At 36.1% G+C, this 22,750-nt stretch overlaps 1 protein-coding gene across 1 annotated transcript; it reads left to right on the forward strand.

Moving 5' to 3' along the window:
- The first annotated feature begins 290 nt into the window (after positions 1–290).
- On the forward strand, positions 291–17,629 carry LOC136802531 (cilia- and flagella-associated protein 70-like). The gene is made up of 21 exons (XM_067059267.1): positions 291–417; positions 876–1,068; positions 1,420–1,518; positions 1,733–1,806; positions 2,086–2,150; positions 2,989–3,097; positions 3,397–3,450; positions 3,801–3,871; positions 4,845–4,899; positions 5,135–5,229; positions 5,341–5,707; positions 5,949–6,020; positions 6,680–6,771; positions 7,606–7,666; positions 8,092–8,153; positions 8,419–8,472; positions 11,293–11,359; positions 11,903–12,034; positions 12,901–12,984; positions 14,009–14,050; positions 17,555–17,629. Exons 1-21 carry the CDS (start codon positions 343–345, stop codon positions 17,627–17,629), a joined length of 1,998 nt encoding a protein of 665 aa, XP_066915368.1. The 5' UTR covers positions 291–342.
- Positions 17,630–22,750: the final 5,121 nt, after the last annotated feature.

Consider the following 22,750-nt stretch of genomic DNA (forward strand, 5'->3'; position numbering starts at 1 on the left):
AATTTAGACTGAGGGGGATCAACATTTTTCTCGGACTTGTCAACATTTTTCTCTGACTTAATGGGATTATAAATCAATTTCTGACCCTGCAAAATTATTTTCACATTATTTATGGATGACTGATCAGGCCCACGAGCAGCAATATATTGAAGCTTTAATTTTAAGAATAATAGTGCCTTTAGTATGAATGTTAACAATATCTTTTTAAATAATTGTCACTGATTTCTTGATAGCCTTAAGTATGAATGTTAACAATATCTTTTTAAATAATTTCTTGATTTCTTGATTTCAGGAGAATAAAAAGAAATACCAATACATAAAGAACAATATTGGTAAGGAAAAATGGAGGAAGAGGTGAAAAAAGCTGAGGTCAAAAAAAGTGAAGTTAAGATTCTCGTTTCAAAATGCAAAGGATTGGTAAGAAAATGAGTTAACTTCTTTCTTCTCTGCTTCTCTCAGAGTTTCTGAAAGATAAAGTGTACACGTTGATTGTGATTCTAAGCAAACTGTGAACAACTGAACCAAATTTAATTATATGTGATAACTCAAAATTCATTCTTCCTTATTCCAATCCAGACAAAAATTAGATTTGATAAGATTAATTTTTCTCTGACTCCTAATTCAAACTTATTTTATATATAACTCTCAATTCTTAATTTATACTTTACTTGTGTGTAGGGCATTAAATAGGGCTATTACCCCATTCCTTTGCCTTATAAACCCAAATTCCTCTAAAACATAAAATTTAAAAAGCTATATTTTATACTACACTAAGAACATCTTTCAGGCATATTTCTAAAACATAAGTCATTTAAATTTGACATTAATATAGCTTAAATGCCTGGAAAATAATTATTTTGTTTATCACATTTTAGAATCAAAGTAAACCAAGTCCACAGTTCTTTGTGACCACCAAAGCTGAATTTGGTCAAACCTTTCTTGGTGAATCTGGTAAAGTTGAGTTGAATCATGAAACTGGTTATTTCAACTTTGAATTTACAAGTAGTCTGATGTTGACCGGTTCTGATCCTATGGTTTTGGATGAAATTGCGCAAACACCGGTCGTGGGTTAGTGTTTGCAGTTATTTTTGTTAATTTGATGTCCCAGCCAGGTCTTTTTAAAAATTTTGTGCATTTTTACCATCATTTTGCTAAAGTTTTAGAAAAATTTCACATTTCATTTAATCTGTAAAGTCCAACTTTTAACATGGAAGTCTCAATAAAAATTTGCTTGTACAGTGGAGTCTCTGTTACTCCAACTACAACAGGAAACTCAAATTTGCTCAAGTTATGGAAATTTTAAGTAATGGGGAAAGATTTTTTGGCATTGTTAACTGAAGGGACCAGCATGCAACAAGAGCTCGTTCGAGTTAAGGAGTCATTCCAGTTGTACTGTATTTAAGCTTTATCTATTTTTAGTTACTTTCAATGAAATTTTGCCAAAAGACAAGAAAGCCAAGGAGGAAAAAACTAACACTGTTGGAAAATGTTGCATCGATTTACTTCCCTTGCTCAAAGGTATTTTTCATGATAGATAAACAAATCACCTCCCTCGACTTTTTTTGCAGCAGCATTAAATTGTTTACCGTTTGTTTTTTTATTGTTAATTGTGTTTTATTGGTTTCCGAAAAAAAATAAAAATAAAAACTGACAGATAATTTATTTAGGCAATAAAACTGTTGATTACTTAAGCTATGGAATAATTAATTTTACATTTCTTTTATTCTTTTAGGGGAAACAAATTTTTCCGTCAATTTACCAATACATGCTATCAACCAAGATTCACAAGCTTCGGAGCAAGCACTGGTATTTAGCGAATGTCTATTCTTATCTACCCAAAATGAAGAGATTTTTACTGCAAAGGCATAATAATTTTGAAAAAATGCAGTTACTGTTATTCATTGAAATATTTTCAAGCTTTCAATACTATTATTCAAGGAATCACCAATTTAAAATTATTATTTTTGAACTCTGAACTTTCTGACTAGGTTTTAAATCATGTCAAAACAACTCAAAATTATATCTTATATTAAACTCATTAAATTAGTTATTCTTAAATTCACTTTCAATTGCTTTTATTTTTAGCCTGTCGTACACGTCAATGTCTCAATGGAAAAGCCATTATTAACTGAAGAGCAACTAGAAAACTGGTGAGAAACTAATTCATAAGTTTTTGATTTTGGAGAACAAACATAGTGCGGAAAGGGGTCTGATCCCCCCCCTTCTTAAATAATCACCCCCTTGTTGGCATCCCCCCAACCTTTAAAAATACCTATCCCCCAAGGATTTCGGGCTAAATTTTTTATGGTAAAAAGGGAAGGGAAACAGTAAAGAAAAATTAAGTCTGGCAAATATATACCACTTTTTAGTGAAAATAAAGAACTTCCTTTCATGCAGACCAAATTTCATAACAGTGCTGGAAAATAATCTACAATATATGTAAGCCCCCTCCCTTCTTAAACGATCCCCCCTCCTTGCTATCCCCCTCCTTGCTATCCCCCCCTCCTTGCTACCCCCCCCCCTTTTTAGTGAAAATTTCTGATCCCCCTTCTTCACTTTTTTGGAAGGTGTCATCCCCCCCTTATTTAAGGTTCGAACTATGACAAAAAAACATACCTTTAAATAATAATCAGATAACTTATTAAATTACCTTTATGGATGAGCAACGAAAAACTTGATAAAGACTTGTAAAATCAAAATATCCTTAAAATAAGGGATGACCTGGAGTTTTTATAAGGTACTTCATTAATTGGTCATATGAATTAATGGAGATAACGCGTTCTTTAGAAAAAGTAAAAAAAATTGTTTTTATTACATGTTATGTTAACAACCAACCAAATCAAATAAGAGCTTGTAAAAACTCGAGCTTTTCCCTAAAAATAAAATGTTTTTATGTTTTGATTTTTTGATCCACACAATCTTTTGCTTTTTATGTTTAATTCGAATTACCTTGATTGACTTTTCTGATACTTTTCATATTTTTTCTAGCAATCTGTTGACATTGTGTGTCGAAAATCTGTTCTCGCCACCTGAAAGCTGGACACCAAACGGACAATTTTCATACGCAGCTTGTCTTCAAATGCCAGTCAGCAATGAAGTAATTCCTTTTTTGATCTACCTCTGAGGTCCTTTCAATCCTTTGGATCCCTTAAATTAAACCTGTGTTCTTCCTTCTATTTCCATGCTATATTTATTATTAGGTAGATCCAATATGCATCGGTGCTTGTTTTTAGTGATCCCATATTATTTACATTGTGCTGAAAGAAAGGGAGATTTATATAAACCAAAAAGAAAGAATGTTTTCAACAACTAGATATATTTTGCCTGTTGATTTTATTCTTTCTAAAAATCAAATCTGTTCATTGAATTGAAACTTTCTTGCTTCATTTTCTATAGAAAGAGACACCGGTCATGATGCCAAGTGGTACCTTCAGAAATCCTGGTGAAAAGGTATAGACAATCCCCCTTTTCCATATCTGATGATCAAATAATCGAATGATGATGATAAATATGTTCATTCAAATGAAATCTATGTAACCAAACGGATTAATCACCTGACCATATGATCATTTATGTATCGTGCATCATTATCTATCAATTCAATGTGTAGAGTTTAAAGCGTAATGTAAATAGTTGTATAGAATCTCAATACGACGAGCTCAAACACATGAAGTCATTTTGGCTTAATAAAGGCAAACCCAACCCCTTCTCAAACAACTTTCAATGCAAGGACAGATAAGTGTATTATTCAATAATAATAATAATTTCAAGTTGATTATTTTTGGCGTTTCTTTTCAAAGGAAATTTCCGATCAACGCAAATGGTCTTGTGTACCAATGGCTTCTGGCTCTTCCCTGTATATTCCGAACACGTAAGTAAAGCTAAAGAAGTCGTCTTTATAAGATTGGGAGAGGAGTGGGATGGTTGCATACTGTCTGACCAGTATTGTACTCGTTACTCCGGCTCTTGAAAAGCTTAAAGATTTTTTTTATCATAACATTTCCTGAAATTCTTACATCTTCTGCAATATGGTTGTGATCTCTTTGGTTTCTGGGAAAAGTTATTTATCATCGGGGGAAAAAATGTCGGGGAAAAGTGACGAAAATTTTGAGGGGTGACGAAATTTTCCCCCGACGAATTTTTTCCCCGATATTTTATCACCCGACCAAAACTTTTCCCCGATATTTTATCACCCGACCAAAACTTTTACCCGATTTTTTTATCCCGACCAAAACTTTTACCCGATTTCTTTTTTCCCGCCCAAAACTTTTACCCGGTCTTTTAATCCCCGACCAATATTTTTTTATTTCAACAGAAAAAAAGATTTCTATCGTAGTTTTCCATTGTAAACGTCCAGGGATGTTTCTTAACAGAACAAATAAAATGACTTTGCCTAATAAACACTACATGCTAAGTTAAAACTACAATGGTTTGATAAAAAATAACAATAGTAACTAAACATAATGTTGCTCGTCGGTCAAGTCTTTAAAGAATTTCCCCGCCCAAAATTTTGGTCGGGGGAAAGTGACGAAAATGCCTCTAGGTGACGAAATTTTTCCCCGACGAAAAAAAACCCCGGCTAAATAAACTCCGACATTTTTTTCCCCGATAAGGTATAGTGCCATCATGGAAATCACTATATCAAGAACCGGTTTATAGATCCCGACATTCGAATCACCATTGTAACTCTTCTAGTGACTGCTATCCAAGCCATATGGAAACTCGCTTGGAAAAAATGAGCTTTCACTTTTGGGTTCAATTATTCCAGTAAGTTTTGGGCATTATGAGAAATTCATATTCACCGTTCGGGTTAATTTTCATTTTGATGTCTTTTCGTATTTTAGGAAGATACCTCATCATGTTATTGAAGAGGAGAACGGAGATTTGCGTAAAAAAGAGGTGAGATGAAGGAGTATACATAGAGACTGATTGGCTATTTTAAATCTCCACTTAGTTCCTTTCTCTTTGCTGGTGTCCCGGAAATTGCCTCTACAAATTTGGTCGGAATTTCACGAAGTACTGCTACTGGGAAAGGAATTTTGGATGTTTCTTTCGAAACAATTACTTTTGTTGTAAAGCCTTTCAATATCTTTAAAACTATTTTAACATTTCCGTGTTCTCTTGTACGTTTCAGGATATAGAATTTCGCGAGTTAGTAGAATCTCAGAAACCAAGAATCACATGGAATGCAGAACGAAGGTGTTTCTTTAACCGTCAAGCTAGCTTCAGGTAAAAATTCTATTATCCCAAAATAGATTTTCTTTGTCTTGCTCATTTTTCTACTTCTTTGCTTTTTCTACTAAACATTTTACCACAAATGTTAATTTCCTTCTGTTTTAGCTTCCAACAACAGATAGCTCAATTCAGACGTTGGCCTATCGAAGTTGTTCGTATTGCAAATAACGCGCCATCTCATCAAAAAGCAAAACACAAAGACGACGATAACAACACAAGTTTCCATGGTGTCGCGTATGTGGATTTGGCTCCGCTCTTATATCCTGGGGTCAATAAAATATCCGGCGCTTTTCTTATCCAACCATTCAGTGAAACAGAAATGACGGAAAAGTTTGAGAAAAATACCATTTTGACTGAAGAGAATCTGAAAACTATGATGGACGCCACACGCAGTCACAGTTCACTTGGTCATGCCAAAGGTGCGGGCGGCGGTGGCGGTCACGGTAAACCGAAAGTAGATGCTAAAGTGAAGGTACATATCTCATTTTTGATTTCAATTTTTAGACCTGATTTCCTCTACTGCAATTTTAGGGTGCGAGCGAAAAGAATACGTATTTCGCAAAAAAGGTCTTCCAGGTTAGGCTAAGTTCCTTAATTTCCGAGATTAAGGAAGAAAACAATCTATTTTCATTAAAAATTATTCGTGTTTTTATAACAACGGATTTCCCGGTATTCTAATATAGCCTTATCGAAAGACCATCATACTTTTTTAGCAATCAACGGTGAATATGGGCAGCAAGATCGAAGGAGATGAAACTTCCACCACTGTTGTATCAGAAGCCCACGTAAGTGATTCTTTAACCCTAAAGCTGGGTTTCCACACTTTTATATTTAGAATTCTGGTCGCAGCGCACTGCCCGATAGGTGAATGGAAACGAGCCTTAACTCGTGAGCCAATTTTCCTTCTTCTTGAGATTTCAAGGATTGAAAGGTTTCTTTAATGTTACTGTACTTAATTATCTAAAGCTATTGCCGTTACTTGCCGAATCCACAGATTTCATATTCTTTTACACACTAGATAAGTTAATTGCTCACAGATTTCCCGTGTTTTGTTTTAAAGTCGACTAGTTCAAAACATTGGAATGGTACTGTTGACGGCCATAGTTAAAAACAAGATGGCTCTAAATCTTGGCACGCTTCCTATATACGGATAGCCCGATCCAGTCAAGTAATTAAAGATCAGTGGCCGAATTCAATACATCGATGAAGGAAATACCAGTCTCTACATACAGTCCATTCGTTTCAAGTGAACACTCCTTTTTCTACGTAGTGGAAGTCACTCTGAAGGGAGTTATAATCAGCCTGGCATGGTTTTCACAAAGTAGCAAAAAAGAGTGCACACTTAAAGCGAATAGGCTTGGATCGGTTATGTTAATAAACTTTCGAATTCGTACATTGTGGTACAGATTGCATAGGATTTAAACTCTCTTAATCTACTTTCTAGGAATATATTGAAGCAAGAAGTTATGTTGTGATCGAAGTAGAGTTGGAAAAACCTTTGGTCCGCAAGAAGGAGATTGAAGAAATCAAAGAAAGGTTTGTATGTTTTGTGGAGATTCAATATGTTATATTTTGGATTGATGAAATACCAGGCCATACTCACTAGAAAATCTACAAAACAAGTAGATGTGTAAATTTTCTTAATTCTACGGACGTCTGTAGAATTACGGCACTCTTTAATATCGACATATAATGTAGAATATAGAATTCAACTAATTTTGTAGATATTCTAGAACGATTTCACTTTGTGCGTGCTCGAGACTCGAGCTCCAAACCCCTGACCCAAGGACTTTTGTAGTGACGAGTCTAACTGACGAGTTAGGCTAACTGTCTAGATCGTTATTTATCCGGTATTACATCGAAAATACATCTATCCGCAGACACGTGTTTCGTCCTTCTCAGGACTCGGGTAAGCGAGCATAGACTACTGTTGTCACAAGGGTGCTAAAAATACTAAGTGGTGAGCTTCGCATAATCGCTTGTCATGAGCGGAGAAGTAAAGCTTGCTCCTCAACAGAGTCTTTAGAGTGCTCAAAGAACCGAAGTTCTGAGCGTAATACATAACATCATTGATGAAACATGGTAAAATGTCGACATTGATTTGTTATTTTCCTAGTTTTTTTCCCCTATCTTGGCCTAACGTTTTAAGCACTCTTTTTGCTTAATTAAAAACCAACTAAGCGTAACAGCGATAACACTTAGCCTAAAAAATTCGAAAAAAGTACGAACATAATATTGTTAGTTGAGCCGAAATAATACTCCTTGTTGTAACTATGATTTAGTCCAAAACATGTCTGAAAAAATTAAGTAATAGTAGCTGCATTTTCTTCACCGTTCAATATAACTATAATTTATTTTCTTGTTTTACAGGATTTCATCAATAATACCTCCTCGGCCAGCTTACCAGAAGAAACAAGGTGGTAGTGAAAAGGTAAGGACGGCATACATTTTATTGCAACCCAAATGTTATTGAAGCATTTTCCCAATTTTAACACTCATTCATAGCTCTTCTAAAAATTTCTGAGCATAATCATAACAATAGTATAGCATTATGTTTTTGGGGTCGGAGTTTACCTTCTATGAATTTCCATACAAGTTCTGTCAATCGGATTGGTCTGTTGTTTATGCAAAAGATCGTGAGAATTTCCCGTGATAAATTAGCTTTTTGCATGGATGATTTCTCTTTCATCAGAGTCAAAATTTAAGTAATTATCCAAGAAGGATAGGAATGTATTAGATCTTTTAACTTCCATGCAAGGAATCAACTTCACATTTCCTAGTGTCTTATAATAATAATAAAGTTAATTGAGTTGATTCTAGTAAGATTTCTTAAAATGACTTTCTATCATATTTTAGGCCATTAGTGACTTTGAAGAGCAAATAGGGAAATCGGCAAATGTTATTCTTGAGGAATTCAGGTAGCAATTGATTGTATTATTTGTGATTCAACTGAAAACATCTAGGCCTGTCTAGGCACATCTTTTACTTTGAACAATACTGCACGACTATGGCTCGATGGCTCAAACCACGGCCTCGACACATAACGTCTTCTAATTGTTAAGTAAAACGGAACTTTGTAGTAAAAAATATTAGTACCTATTAACCGCCCCCATTTGGAGCGCCAGAATGACCGGACATAATGCTCGCGCGCTTTGTTGACCAAGCTCCCTCACTTTCTTTCAGAAAATCGTTTTCGGGAATCAAACTTTCAGAGACTTTGAATGATGCGGAAGAAAGGTATAGTTGATACTCTACTAACTGACACACGTGGTTTAACCTCCATTGTTCTTAGCAATAAAAGCGTTTAAGCCCGATTTCCAATGTAATTTAGTACCTTATCGGAGAAAAAAATATTTAATCGGGGTTTTTTTTCGTCGGGGAAAAATTTCGTCACCCCCTCAAAATTTTCATCACTTTCCCCCGACATTTTTTTCCCCGATAAGGTTTTAAAAAGTGTGATGGAGATAAAAGTAGTATGAATTACTTGAATTTTTCAATTCAATTTTCGTTTTTGAGGCAGCCTGGTTATACGTAGTAACATTAAAATAAAGAAAGGTTGACTCTCAGAGCTTGCTTTGAGTTTCAATTTCAGCTTTGGTTGTAGGCCCTTGATAAAGCACTTTTCCATCTAGACGATGTTATCGTCCGTTACAGTGATAGTAAAGGCGGGAAAATATGACGGTATGGCGTTATGGCGGTATACGGAAAAAATCGGCGGGAGAGTTTCGAAGAAACGGACGATATCTCTTTGGCATAAAATTTTTTTTGCGGTTTTGCTTGGACTAACCAGTGAGACTGGTTAGTCGCTCCGTGGTGATAACCGCCTAAGTTTAAAGGCCGAGCTTGGTTCAAACGATCAGAAACACGCTGGTCTCTGGGAATGGATGAAGACACAAGGACAAGATGCAAGATGGATCTGTGGTTTTTCTGTGAAAATCCAGCTCATTATGGATTTTTTCTTCTTGGTTCATTTGTTTTATTGAGACTACAAAATAACTTAGTTTAAGGGAGTTCTTATTCCTCAAGTATGCTTCTGTAGAAAAGACACAGACTGACAGAGAAACAAAGTAGGTAAGTCAGTTTGTATATTTCTTATGAATCCTATGAATCACAGGCAGTGTTCTATTAGATATGTGAATACCCTCATACCTCCACTCTTAAAAAGTTATTTTCATCTGGTGTTAGCAGTTCTTTGACAACTTTGAAAAATGTCAAACAAAGTACTTATTGTCAATTGTGGACTTTAAAAGACTGCTTTTAATATACTTCTTGTTCGAAAACTTTCACATTTTCTCATTTTGATTTGAATTGTCTAGAAGTTCAGTTACCTAGTCGTACCTGTAAAAATTATCAGATTATAATTCTAAATTTTCTAGGTAAAGAATCAGAAATTCAGAAATTGTATGCATGGGAAAATAATGAGAATATATGTGGCAGTAATTTGCAGAGAGCACAATACCGAAATGAAATATTTGGCACAGCATCCTGATGGTTTATTATTGAGATTAAGACTTGCAATCACGACGTCCTATTGTATTATTTGAGAAAATGCCTTGCAATATTTAACTTAACGTCCTGGTATAATTTGAGATTATAACTTGGAATATTTCACTTCACGTCCTGATTTTTAATTTGGGATCATAACTTGGAATATTTCACTTCATGTCCTGGTTTAATTTGGGATTATAACTTGGAATATTTCACTTCACGTCCTGGTTTAATTTGGGATTAACTTGGAATATTTCACTTCACGTCCTGGTATAATTTGGGATTATAACTTGGAATATTTCACTTGACGTCCTGGTACAATTTGAGATTATAACTTGCAATATTTCACTTGACGTCCTGGTTTAATTTGAAATTATAACTTATTTCACTTGACGTCCTGGTACAATTTGAGATTATGACTTGGAATATTTCACCAACGCCCTGGTATAAATGTAGACTGTTACTGAAATATGTTATCATGATATGCAATTTTTCACTTGACGTCCTGATATAATTTGAGATTATGACTTGGAAAAATTTACATCGGCCTTCTGGAATTAGTCGAGACTGTAATACAGTTTAGAATCATTTGTTTATCATGATTGAATTACCTATTTATCAGTTTTTGTAAATAAGAAATTTAATGTCATTTAAATCTGCCTCAAGGTTTTTACTAATTGGTACTTTTCCATTTTAAAGCTAATTTCTGGGGATTTCTTAACTTTTCTCCTATTTCATCCTCATTTTTAACGTCTCTTTTTGGGTAGAAAGAAATTCAAGCTAAATCAAAGCAAGATCAACATACTGCAAAGCTTACAAGCTGGAACTTTTAAACTTTTTCCCTGCAATGATTTGTATACATATCCTTTGTCTTTGAGCAAATGGTGGTGGGGAGAATATACTATAACTTTTTATTTACATGGAATTTTATATATAAAAGGGGTAAATATAAGGATATAATCCTCAGGCAGAAAAAACAACAAACAAACAAACTTACATGATTTGATGTTTTTTAAGAAATTTATAAGGTGAAAGTTTAGATAGATACCATTGTTGCAAAGAAATTCCAAACTTATTAAAAAAATGACTTTTTTTCTAAGAAAAGAAAGTGTAGTTCCAAGAAAATATAAAGGGAAATAAAAGGGAGAGGGTCTCAAAAGAGAACTATAATATTTCTTGGAATCCCTCTTTTATCTCAGTTTCTCTCCCGCCTCTTTTTGTTTGTTTTGATTTTTTCGAATACCGAACACAGTTGGCCTCGCATACGGAAGCTCGAATTCGTACGATTTGGGCTGTTTTTGTATTTTGTGCCAAAATCGTATAGTCTAAGACTGGCAACTCTACCGACTGAAAACTCTTTTCGGAAAAAAACCCGTTTGCGAATTTTCTTCGGCTTTGGGCTTTTTTCTTAGATAGTGATTCGTCTTAGACTATAACATAGTCTATTTTCCATCATGTGGAATAATTTTGAATAACTGGCCAAATAAAAAACCGTAAGAATTTTTTATGTTCATGTCTCGCTTACGTTCGCCGTACTCAAATGACACCGCATCCTTTCTTACGTTTTAGGCGAAAGCAGTTCTTTTATTACTTAAATTCAACGGGAAAATATTGTGCGCTCAAAGAACAAATAAAGGTAAGTGGAACGGGACTTATTCGTCTATTTTCCTTTTCCGTAATTTCAAATTCTCAAATATTTTTTCGAAACACACACCAACTAAGAAGAAAATGCCAATGTCGACTTTGGGGCGGGGTAAAAAAGAGGGCGGCATCGGGTGATCATGGACGTTCCTAAGTCCAGAAATACTTTAACCATAAATGCAGGACCGAAAAATCGAGCGATCACATATAATACCAGTGGAACGTAGGGGGTTATGTACAATTACTGGAAGGGTAATGAGATCTTTTGAAATTTGAGGCATTAATGAATTTTTTCGCGTAACAAAAGGCTGATATAATAGCAAAAACTGATCCTACGAGTTACCAAATACTACTTTGGCCCTAATTTTGACGATCGTCATTTTGTGTTGACTTCGTTCGATGTGACAGACGGAAAGTTTCAATTATTCATTCAAGAAATTTTCCAAAAAAGGGTATCCGCATCGACTTTAAACTTTCTCTGTTTGATTATTCTTGAAATAAGTGGATATTATATTAACTGTTTATAAATTCTTTTCAGCACTTTGTGATCAAGATAGTACGTGAGAAGTTCCTGTACACGAGCAATTTTAAAGATAATGAAGAAATGCAACGATTCACAACCGATCTTTATCGATTCTTACTCGATCACATGCACCAGGGACTAAACAAGGTAAGCGGAGACAATGGACAACGTCTGTTTTTTAAGCTCCACAAGCGCCAGATCGGCGCCAAAATGTTTGACACAAAAGGGGAATTCCCTCAAAATTTTAAAACCTTTTAAGTACAGCTCGGAAGTCGAGTTTTAACTCTGAGTTTTAACATGAGACTTAAGACTTAGGACCTTAAGATCTCAGGATCTAAAAGCTCAACATTTTTCCAATAAGACTGAGAATATAGCCTGGAAGCCACTATAACCCCTTCCAAATCGAAAAATGTAACGAAGCAAAGTGGAAATAGTGAAACTGCAATTCTTCTTCGGCGCTGATTGTAGAAATAATCTTCCCAAGGCAGTATAGTGACGCAACACAGCTCATTTCTTATTTAAAAGCATTGCTCCTAATAGCCTTTAATGTGAATACGAGTAAGACTTATCATTAGGGTTATATAATAAAAGTATAACTATATTCTGCTGTCATGCGAAAACCACATTCTAGGAAACATACTCTCGGGCACCTAATAGCCGGGGGGATTGGAATAAGCGGGGGGGGGGGGGGGGGGTTTGGAATAAGCGGGGGGGGTTTGGAATAAGCGGGCGGGGGGTTTGGAAAAAATCTCAAAACTTAATAAGCGGGGTGTTGTAAAAAAATGTCCTGGGTGGAAAATTTTTGAAAACGAGGCTAATACAGCAGAATTAGGACAAATAAAGGAACTTTTTTAAAAAACATTTTCCCAAAAATTAATAAGCGGGGGGGGGGGTTGGAGTAAGAATGTCCTGGGTGGAAAATTTTCGAAAAATTAATTAGCGGGGGGGGGTGGCTATTAGGCACCCGAGAGTAGTCTAACCATACTGATATCTTGAACTTTTCTTTTTTTTAGTATTTGACATCAGAAGAAACAGCCGAAATACCACCTTCAATTTTTGATAGCTCTTTGTTGAGGAGATTTGCAAAGGAAGCTGAGGTACGTCAAAATTGTAAAGTGTAAAACAACCGGTGCAGGGTGCTGGAGCTGAGGCTACCGCCGTTCGGTGCTCTCCTGTCCTGTTTTAGATTTTAATCTAAGACATCTTGGACTATGGCTTATTTTTACGACGTATGATATGAGATTATTGTTTTCATTGAACAACTCGCTGACCTTAAGTTTCTCATATTGTTATCTACCTGATTCTGTTTCATAGCAAACGGGTACGTGCGTTAAGCAGTTCTCTGAATACACTATTCATGATTTTTTGACACATTGGGCTCTTCCAGAAAATGTCCCTACATGGGGGTGGAGGATGTAGTGTCCAGGGGGAGGGAAAAATCTGTACAATTTTCCCTGTCCGGGGGTAAGTAATTTTGCTTGGTTTGAGGGTTATTTTGAATGTGAAGGGGTCAACTGATGCTTGTCCGGGGGGTCAGACCTGCTGTCCGGAGGGGTCAAAATTCACAATGTCCGGGAGGGGGGTAAATTTCTGAAAAATGTTGTATCCTCCACCCCCCCCCCATGGCCCATATTCAATTTTTTTCTGGAAAAGCCCATTGTCAGAGAAGTTCTGGATTAAGATTAAGAATACTTTGCATCAAGCCTATAGTCTAAGTAGCCCTTTAAAAAGGGTTTGTTTGAATAACGTATTCTTAAGGGCTACTTAGACTACACAATATATTGACGAACAATATTCGACAATATGGTTTGCGGACCGTAATGTACGAAGTAAACAACTGGTGCTCTATAATAAAAAGGAATTTTCTTTTTGTAAACAATCCCCCTTTATTGTTGGAATATTGCAAATCGAGCTGACAATATATTGCGGACACTTTTTTATTCAATATATTGTCGACATTCAGCAATATACCGTATCATGAGCTGACAATATATTGCGGACACCTTTTCAATATATTGCGGACACCTTTTCAATATATTGTCGACATTCAGCAATATATCATCAATATATTGCCTGACAATATATTGTGTAGTGTATATAGCCCTTTACACTTATCTACAGGACATGTTGAACTTTGAGGAAGCAGCCAAATATTACCAAGAGGTATGTTGATTAAATTTTGTAATTAAATATTATTCGCAAAGGTGTGAGATTCTTGGAATGATGCAAGAAATTAAGCAAAGCGAGCTCATTTTATGTCGATTTTTCTCAGACGGAAGGTTAAAGTAAAATTTATCGTCTGATTTTTATGAGCAAACTTCTCGGCGGCAAGCTCGCAATGTATGGGCAGGCGAAATCGTCGGCCTTTTCAATACACGTCAGATCTGAATCTGACGGTATTCCAAAAAACATTAGACGTGTTATAGAGTAGTATGGTTGTAACATGATATATAATATACTATTTAAACATATTACATCAGACATTAGGCATAGGTAGTCTGGTGTTTTTAAGAGATGTTGGCCGTTCTAGGGTTAGGGCTAGGCCAAAATATTTTTCTGGTTTCAATGGTTTTGTATGTACTTCAGTGTTTTTTCTTGTTTTTACAAGACATCGGCAGATTGGCCCGGCTACTAGCTAAGCAAGAAAAGGGTTATGTCGAACTATTTGTCTGGTTTCACTGGTTTCATAGGTACTCCAGTGTTTTCACTTGTTTTTACGAGACATTGCCTTTTCCTAGTTAAGCAAGTGGAGCTAAGCAGAACTATTTTTCTGGTTTCAATGGTTTTATATGTACTCCAGTGTTTTTGCTTGTTTTTTAAGAGCTATTGGCCGTTCTAAGCAAGTAGGGCTAGGCCCAACTATTTTTCTGGTTTCAATGGTTTCATAGGTACTCCAGTGTTTTCCCTTGTTTTTAAGAGATATAGGCCGTTCTAAGCAACTAGGGCTAGACCTACCTATTTTTCTGGTTTCAATAGTTTCATATGTACTCCAGTGTTTTCCCTTGTTTTTAAGAGATATAGGCCGTTCTAAGCAAGAAGGGCTAGGTCGAACTATTTTTCTGGTTTCAATGGTTTCATAGGTACTCCAGTGTTTTCACTTGTTTTTAAGAGATATTGGCCGTTCTAGCCAAGCAAGTGGAGCTAGGCCGAACTATTTTTCTGGTCCCAATGGTTTCATAGGTACTCAAGTGTTTTCGCATGTTTTTAAGAGATATAGGCCGTTCTAAGCAAGTAGGGCTAGACCTACCTATTTTTCTGGTTTCAATGGTTTCATATGTACTCCAGTGTTTTCCCTTGTTTTCAAGAGATATTGGCCGTTCTAAGCAAGTAGGGCTAGACCTACCTATTTTTCTGGTTTCAATGGTTTCATATGTACTCCAGTGTTTTCCCTTGTTTTTAAGAGATATAGGCCGTTCTAAGCAAGATGGGCTAGGTCGAACTATTTTGCTGGTTTCAATGGTTTCATAGGTATTCCAGTGTTTTCACTTGTTTTTAAGAGATATTGGCCGTTCTAGCCAAGCAAGTGGAGCTAGGCCGAACTATTTTTCTGGTCCCAATGGTTTCATAGGTTCTCCAGTGTTTTCGCTTGTTTTCAAGAGAAATTGGCCGTTCTAAGCAAGTAGGGCTAGGCCGAACTGTTTTTATGGTTTCAATGGTTTCATATGTACTCCAGTGGTTTCGCTTGTTTTCATTCTAGCCAAGCAAGAAGGGCTAGGCCGAACTATTTTTCTGGTTTCAATGGTTTCATATGTATCCAGTGTTTTCCCTTGTTTTTAAGAGATCGCTTAAAACACAATCTGAGAGAACTCACTAGCTTCTGAATTCAGTCAATCTATATCCGCTTTTATTATTAACATCACTTTGAGTATGCTTGCAATTTTTGGTGATTTCTTATCTTAAGATATCATATTTTGCTAATCCATAATTATTTTGATTAATTTATGTCATTTTGTCATGAAAATAATGATAGGATAATGATCACGCTCGTCTTTCTAAAACCTGCCTTTCTGAGACCTAACGAGCTTCTGATTGATGCAATTTTATATCCAGCCACACTTCTTGCATCACATTCGGTATGCCAAATATTTTTACTATAATTGTCTTTTTAGGCGTCATATTTTGTGATTTTGTCAATATTTTTGTCAATAACTATCATTAAGTCATGTTAAAGTAACAATGGAAAAATAGATTAATTTCCTCTCTTGAAACCACTCTCTCAGAGACCTTACCTTACAAGCTTCTGACAGACTCTCAGAGACAAGCTTCCTTAAGCAGCTTCTGACAGATTCAACTTTATATCCTTTCGCACTACTGAGATCACATTGAGTATAATGAATATTTTTTTGTGTTTTTGTATTGGTAGGTATTATAATTTATCTCTTTGTTGATATTTTTATCAAAATGTCAACATGGTCTCAGTGATTTGCCAAATTATCACTTGGCTGTATATTAGTGAAAGTTACAAGTGCAAAGAGTTACATGTGTTACGAGTACTGGTAACTAGATATGTAATGTTAGGTTTACCGATCCAGGTTACCTACAATGCCGATAAAAACAAAGGAAAACACTGGAGTACCTATGAAACCATTGAAACCATAAAAACAGTTCGGCCTAGCCCTACTTGCTTAGAACGGCCAATATCTCTTGAAAACAAGCGAAAACACTGGAGAACCTATGAAACCATTGGGACCAGAAAAATAGTTCGGCCTAGCTCCACTTGCTTAGCTAGAATGAAAAACAAGCGAAACCACTGGAGTACATATGAAACCATTGAAACCAGAAAAAATAGTTCGGCCTAGCCCCACTTGCTTAGCTAGAACGGCCTATCTCTTAAAAACAAGCGAAAACACTGGAGTACATATGAAACCATTGAAACCAGAAAAATAGTTCGGCCTGCTCCACTTGCTCAGCTAGAACGGCCTATATCTCTTGAAAACAAGCGAAAACACTGGAGTACCTATGAAACCATTGAGACCAGAAAAATAGTTTGGCCTAGCTCCACTTGCTTAGCTAAAATGGGCAGTGGCTTGTAAAAACAAGCGAAAACACTGGAGAACCTATAAAACCATTGAAACCAGAAAAATAGTTGGAGCTAACCCTTTTTGCTTAGCTGGATTGAAAACAAGCGAAAACACTGGAGTACCTATGAAACCATTGAAACCATAAAAACAGTTCGGCCCAGCCCTACTTGCTTAGAACGGCCTATATCTCTTGAAAACAAGCGAAAACACTGGAGAACCTATGAAACCATTGGGACCAGAAAAATAGTTCGGCCTAGCTCCACTTGCTTAGCTAGAATGAAAAACAAGCGAAAACACTGGAGTACATAGGAAACCATTGAAACCAGAAAAATAGTCCGGGCCAGCCCTACTTGCTTAGAACGGCCTATATCTCTTAAAAACAAGCGAAGACACTGGAGTACCTATGAAACCATTGAAACCAGAAAAATAGTCCGGGCCAGCCCTACTTGCTTAGAACGGCCTATATCTCTTAAAAACAAGCGAAGACACTGGAGTACCTATGAAACCATTGAAACCAGAAAAATAGTCCGGGCCAGCCCTACTTGCTTAGAACGGCCTATATCTCTTAAAAACAAGCGAAGACACTGGAGTACCTATGAAACCATTGAAACCTGATAAATTGTTCGACCTAACCCTTCTTTTTTAGCTATTAGGCCAATATCTTGTAAAAACAAGCGAAAACACTGGAGAACCTATGAAACCATTGAAACCAGAAAAATAGTTCGGCCTAGCCCTACTTGCTTAGAACGGCCAATTTCTTGTAAAAACAAGGGAAAACACTGAGTACCTATTGAAACCATTGAAACCAGAAAAATAGTTCGGCCTAGCTCCACTTGTTTAGCTAGAACGGCCAATATCTCTTAAAAACAAGTGAAAACACTGGAGTACCTATGAAACCATTGAAACCAGAAAAATAGTTCGACCTAACCCTTCTTCCTTAGCCAGCAGCAGGGCCAATCTGCCGATGTCTTGTAAAAACAAGTAAAGGGAAAACTGATCCGTCTGATGTAATATGTTTAAATAGTATATTATATCATGTTACAACCATACTACTCTATAATACGTCTAATGTTTTTTGGAATACCGTCAGATTCAGATCTGACGTGTATTGAAAAGGCCGACGATTTCGCCTGCCCATACATTGCGAGCTTGCCTTCTCGGCAATGGAGTGATCCTGAAGTTTCACACGGAGGGTAGCCTGCAGATCTATGCTATGATTTCTTCTTTTATTTACTGATTGCGAAATGAATAGCATGGTTTGGGCTATGAGTCTGAATTTCTAAGCTTCAAGTGGCAGTTGAAAAACAAAGCCAATCCAATTCTGCTATTATTTCACTGTTCTTACTTTCTTAAAAAAAGCGGCAACTTTCTAAAGTTGTTTTAATTTTAGTAAGCGAGGACAGCACTAAATTCGATATACATCAGTTTATAAAATTACAGGGTCTCTTGTCTAGGGGATGGGTTTAGTTGGCTTGCGACAAAATTTAAAAAAATGTGTAACAATGTGTTAACAAAAATGTATTATCAAATGTGTATAAAAATTTAGTACATGCAAACTTAAGGCTTGGGGACACGAGAAGTTTTTTTCGCGTTAGTGCAATGCAACATGCTCCATCCCACTAACCTGAAACCCTTTCTCGTGTCACCATCCCATTTTTCTTTTAATAACATTTGTGCTTCTCTCACTTTTGTCCCAGGGACAAAATCAGCGTGTCTTTTGGGTATTTCCCATGAAACAAAAAAGAAACCCTGAGACACATACTTTTTTTCTTGTGTTGGTGGGATGATGTTGCATTGCACCAACGCGTAAAATACTACTCGTGTCCCCAAGCCTTTAAAGCAAATGGACTTTGATAATTTTTTTTCTTAAACTCTAACGAGAATTATTAATGAAAAAAGGTTTCAATTCTTTACAACTTTCCTAAAAAAACGCCTAATTGAGCGTACCCCTCGAAGACTTCCATCAAAATCTGGTGGTAGTTCAATCAAAAGTGAGTCTGTGGTAATATCTCTTTTCTGGCGATCTTTGGCTAACCTCCATTCAGCTCTTTCACAACATGTTTTATATAGAAAACGTATGCCTTTAACCATATCTCGGACAGTATGTGTAACGTCATTAATCGTAAAAGTTGGTTCTAAAACCTCAGAAACACCACAATGTCCGCATGGATATAATTTGATGTGGATTGTACGTGTAACTTTTAGTTCGATTGGATACCTACCCTTGTCTTTAACAATGCGATAAAGAAAATATTGATCCCTTGCCAAAATGTGGGATCCAATTGGTAAAAGTCCTTCAGGTAATGTTGTGGAAACGGAATAAGGAGTAAGATTGGATATGGTTGTTCCAGCTTCGGCAAGTGTTAAAGTCTCTTTCATCTCCAACGTTTCTGGCAATCCAATTCTGGCAGCATATGGACAAGTTAAATACACAGTTATAACCACAGGAGGAGGTTTTGAGACCAAGTTAATGGTTAACGTTCCCTCTACCTTTTCCTCCACGCTGCAATGATACCAAAAGATATCAGACAATCTTTCATTTTCACTAATCTTTCTCTTCTTGTGCATGAAAATTTGCAAATGCTTTGGTATTTTGAGCTCATTTTCAAAGTATCTCGAAATACAGTGCATAGTATTGTATTTGGAAATGTCCAACGACTCTGTCTTAGTCAGTGACTTTAGAACCAAATTTTTGATACCAAGAAGTTTGAAGTAATAACCATCCTCGTTTAAAATCGAATCTGCAGCAACGTTAAAAATGGGTTTTAATGCGATAACATCAAAACATAAATCTGATTTGAAGCTGGCATCATCGCGAATTAAGGCTTGAAGTGCTCGTTTAGGGATTGTTAATCCAGATCGATATTGGAAAAAGAACCAATTTGCAGGTAATTTGTATTTAGATTCTAAGACTCGTTTCAGTCCATCTTGCCATTCGCCGGTGTCCTTAACATGCTCAAAAACATCCTTTAGGATAGTAAGTTGATACCTTTTATCTCTAAGTTCAATGGAAGGAAGTTTCGCTAAACAATTCTCCTTAATAGATTGGATAGCTTTCTCATCCATGCTCAAGTTTGGTTTCCACACATAGGTAAGTTCAATCTTCAATGGTGAAACCTCATTACACATGATTAGAAGTTCCATTATGGATTGGGTAACATCCAAATATATATTCTGATAATAAAGAACTTGATTTGCTATTGGAATAGATAAATTCTGCTCAATAAAATGTTTCAATTCTATTACAGAACATTGGTTACTCTTTGGAAACCATCGAATAATTTCGCTCTCAGAGTTGAGGATACTGACATACGGTAGTTTTCTGCATGAGCTAATTCTTGAATCTTTTACAAGACACGATTTTCTCGAATCTTCTTTAGCAAATAGCCCTACATAAACATTAAGTCCTTCATTAGTGTAGGAACCTGATGCTAAGACTTCAAGCCACGATTTTGTACTTTCTATAGCAATCTCGGGAACTTTAGTGTAGAAGAATAGTCTGTTGGAAGGTAATCCGCTTGAATGTTGAAGTTTTTGTTGAAGATTAACGAAAGAGTAGAGCCATGACCGTTTATGGTTAGGTTCATATGTCATCAGAGGATGTTCATCGATATTGTGTAAACGAAATTGAATTCGTTTTAAAGGGATTGCCGTTCGAACGCGCGACGAGTAACATTCGAATGACCAATCCTCGTGTTCACGTCCTTCTTTCGAAAATAAAACACAATAGATCTCTCTCGTTTCTTTCAATTCTGGATTCCTAATGAACAATAAATCGTCATCGTCTTCATACGCTTCGTAATCACCGCATCCAGATTTCCATAAAATACAAGATTCTCTTGAAGTCAATTCGTATATTTTCGTTTGAACGTCTTTGACTGTCTTTGCTAATACCTCTGTAAGTTTCGTTTCAGTTAAGAGGTTGATAACGCTCACCGAATACATAATTTGATCTTCTATAGAAGAAAAGTTTATTTGTCAACAAATGTCAGATAGCTTTATATGTGTTTCTAAAGTAGCAGTTTCATGTCGTTTTTATCGTAATTAGAAACCAATCAAGAAGTCAATTTTAAACTGTGAATTATTAGAGCATGAGTCAATGGATCAATTATAGCGGTGATGTTGTGATTTTTCTGAGGGGTAGAAAGTGCCTACTTAGCAGCATTACAAAAGAACTACAAATTTAAAAAAGAAGGACAAATTTCACCATCCACTACCCCGACCGAAAGTGACTGTACCACCCTTACGTATTCATCATTCTTCTTGTAATAATGTGTGTTTGCCTGGGTTTCCAAAGTTCAGAAAGTCTGTCAACCCTTACACACAGACTATTTATAACATTCTGTGTCAGACTAATCTGCCTGCACCAAGCTCTATAATCTTAGAACTTTGTGAGGTGAGGTATTTTTAGTTTTTTTCTAAGATTATGAGCTTGGATTCCCAGGCTAATAAAAGGCAAGTTGCGATTTGCATACTTTTTAACGTTACCATTCTGGACCATTGGAATTGGTTTATTTTCTAGTCACGTGATCAAAAGCTATGCAAAACAAATCCATTTACGTACGAAAGCTCTAACTGTTAACAATGGGCTTTTCCAGAAAAAAACCGTACACCCCCTGTTGAGGAGCTCCAACCTTTTGTGAACTACCCCCTTGGAATTCCAGGCAATTTTAGGATCATACCCCTCTGGAATTCCGAATTTTTACAGATTTTCGTTCATTACCCCCATGGAATTCCACTTATTTTTGACGGATTTTTGTCTACTGCTATGGAATTCCACTGCATTTCAAACCATACCCCCTTGGAATGGAAATGGACTCCTCAACAGGAGGTGCACGGTTTTTTTCTGGAAAAGCCCAATAGAAAAAAAGAAAAATATTCCAGACCTGGGTTTTTTATAATGATTTTAGTGTCATTCACATTATGGTATTATCTTTCTATCAAAATACTTTATAGAAAGCATGGACTATTTTGTCTAATCCATGAACAGTGTAAACTATCCAACCAAATGATTGTCAATTTAGGAAGAAAAACAAAACTCCCGTTCAAATCATGGTTTTCAAGAGTGTCAGAGAGAACTTACTGTCAACAGGATTCGATATAGCTCAGATGCCCTGGCCATTAACCTTTAGTTAAACCATTTTGGCTAGATCTACTTTTTCTTGAATACTTTTGGGATAAGCTTTAAAGGCTATGGGGACGCTTGTGTTGGTGGGTTGGATCATGTTGCATTGCACCAACGTGAAAAAAAACTTCTCGTTTCCTCAAGCCTTAATACTGCAATGGATTTTTACAGGCACCACTTTCAAAAAAGCTCCGATCAAAGATGGCGGATAGAGCTTAGTCCAGGTTAAAGTTCAGTAAGCTTTGAAAAAGCACAAAAGCGTTTAAATTAAAACACTTTTTAAAACCTACGATCGAGGTTGGAGTGGATCGATGGAAAAAAGTTTCAGTGTCGACTTCTAAAGGTTAAGCGAAAACCACTTTTTTAACCGAATAATCTCCATAATGATAGTAAAATATTTTGGCCTATATACATATTACTACAAGCTTTTTTTTAATAAGAACACGAAGCTGAAAATTGGCCAAGACCTAAGAACAAATTAAGAACAATGTGAGCCTCAGATTTCAGAAATTTCTATAAAAACAGTACTGATCTTAACTTTATTTAAACCCTAAACTAAGCGTATTAAGAACATCGTAAAAACATAAAAGACTGAAAATCAAACAATTGAGTCAAAATTTACTGGTTCTTATAAAAAGCGTGTAGCTTATTTCTTTTTTTGAGTACCTTATCGGCCTTTTTTACGCCGGCCCTTATTACGCCACAGCCTAATTTTGA

Source organism: Clytia hemisphaerica, unplaced genomic scaffold (assembly GCF_902728285.1).
Source record: "Clytia hemisphaerica strain Z4C2 unplaced genomic scaffold, Clytia hemisphaerica genome assembly, whole genome shotgun sequence".
Taxonomy (NCBI): domain Eukaryota; kingdom Metazoa; phylum Cnidaria; class Hydrozoa; order Leptothecata; family Clytiidae; genus Clytia; species Clytia hemisphaerica.

Excerpts from the sequence above, each read along its gene's own strand:
- LOC136802531 (XM_067059267.1), top strand. The coding sequence starts at position 343 with ATGGAGGAAGAGGTGAAAAAAGCTGAGGTCAAAAAAAGTGAAGTTAAG. Across the intron at positions 1,519-1,732 it reads TTTACTTCCCTTGCTCAAAG|GGGAAACAAATTTTTCCGTC; the intron begins GTATTTTTCATG and ends TTATTCTTTTAG. Across the intron at positions 11,360-11,902 it reads CGCTCAAAGAACAAATAAAG|CACTTTGTGATCAAGATAGT; the intron begins GTAAGTGGAACG and ends AATTCTTTTCAG.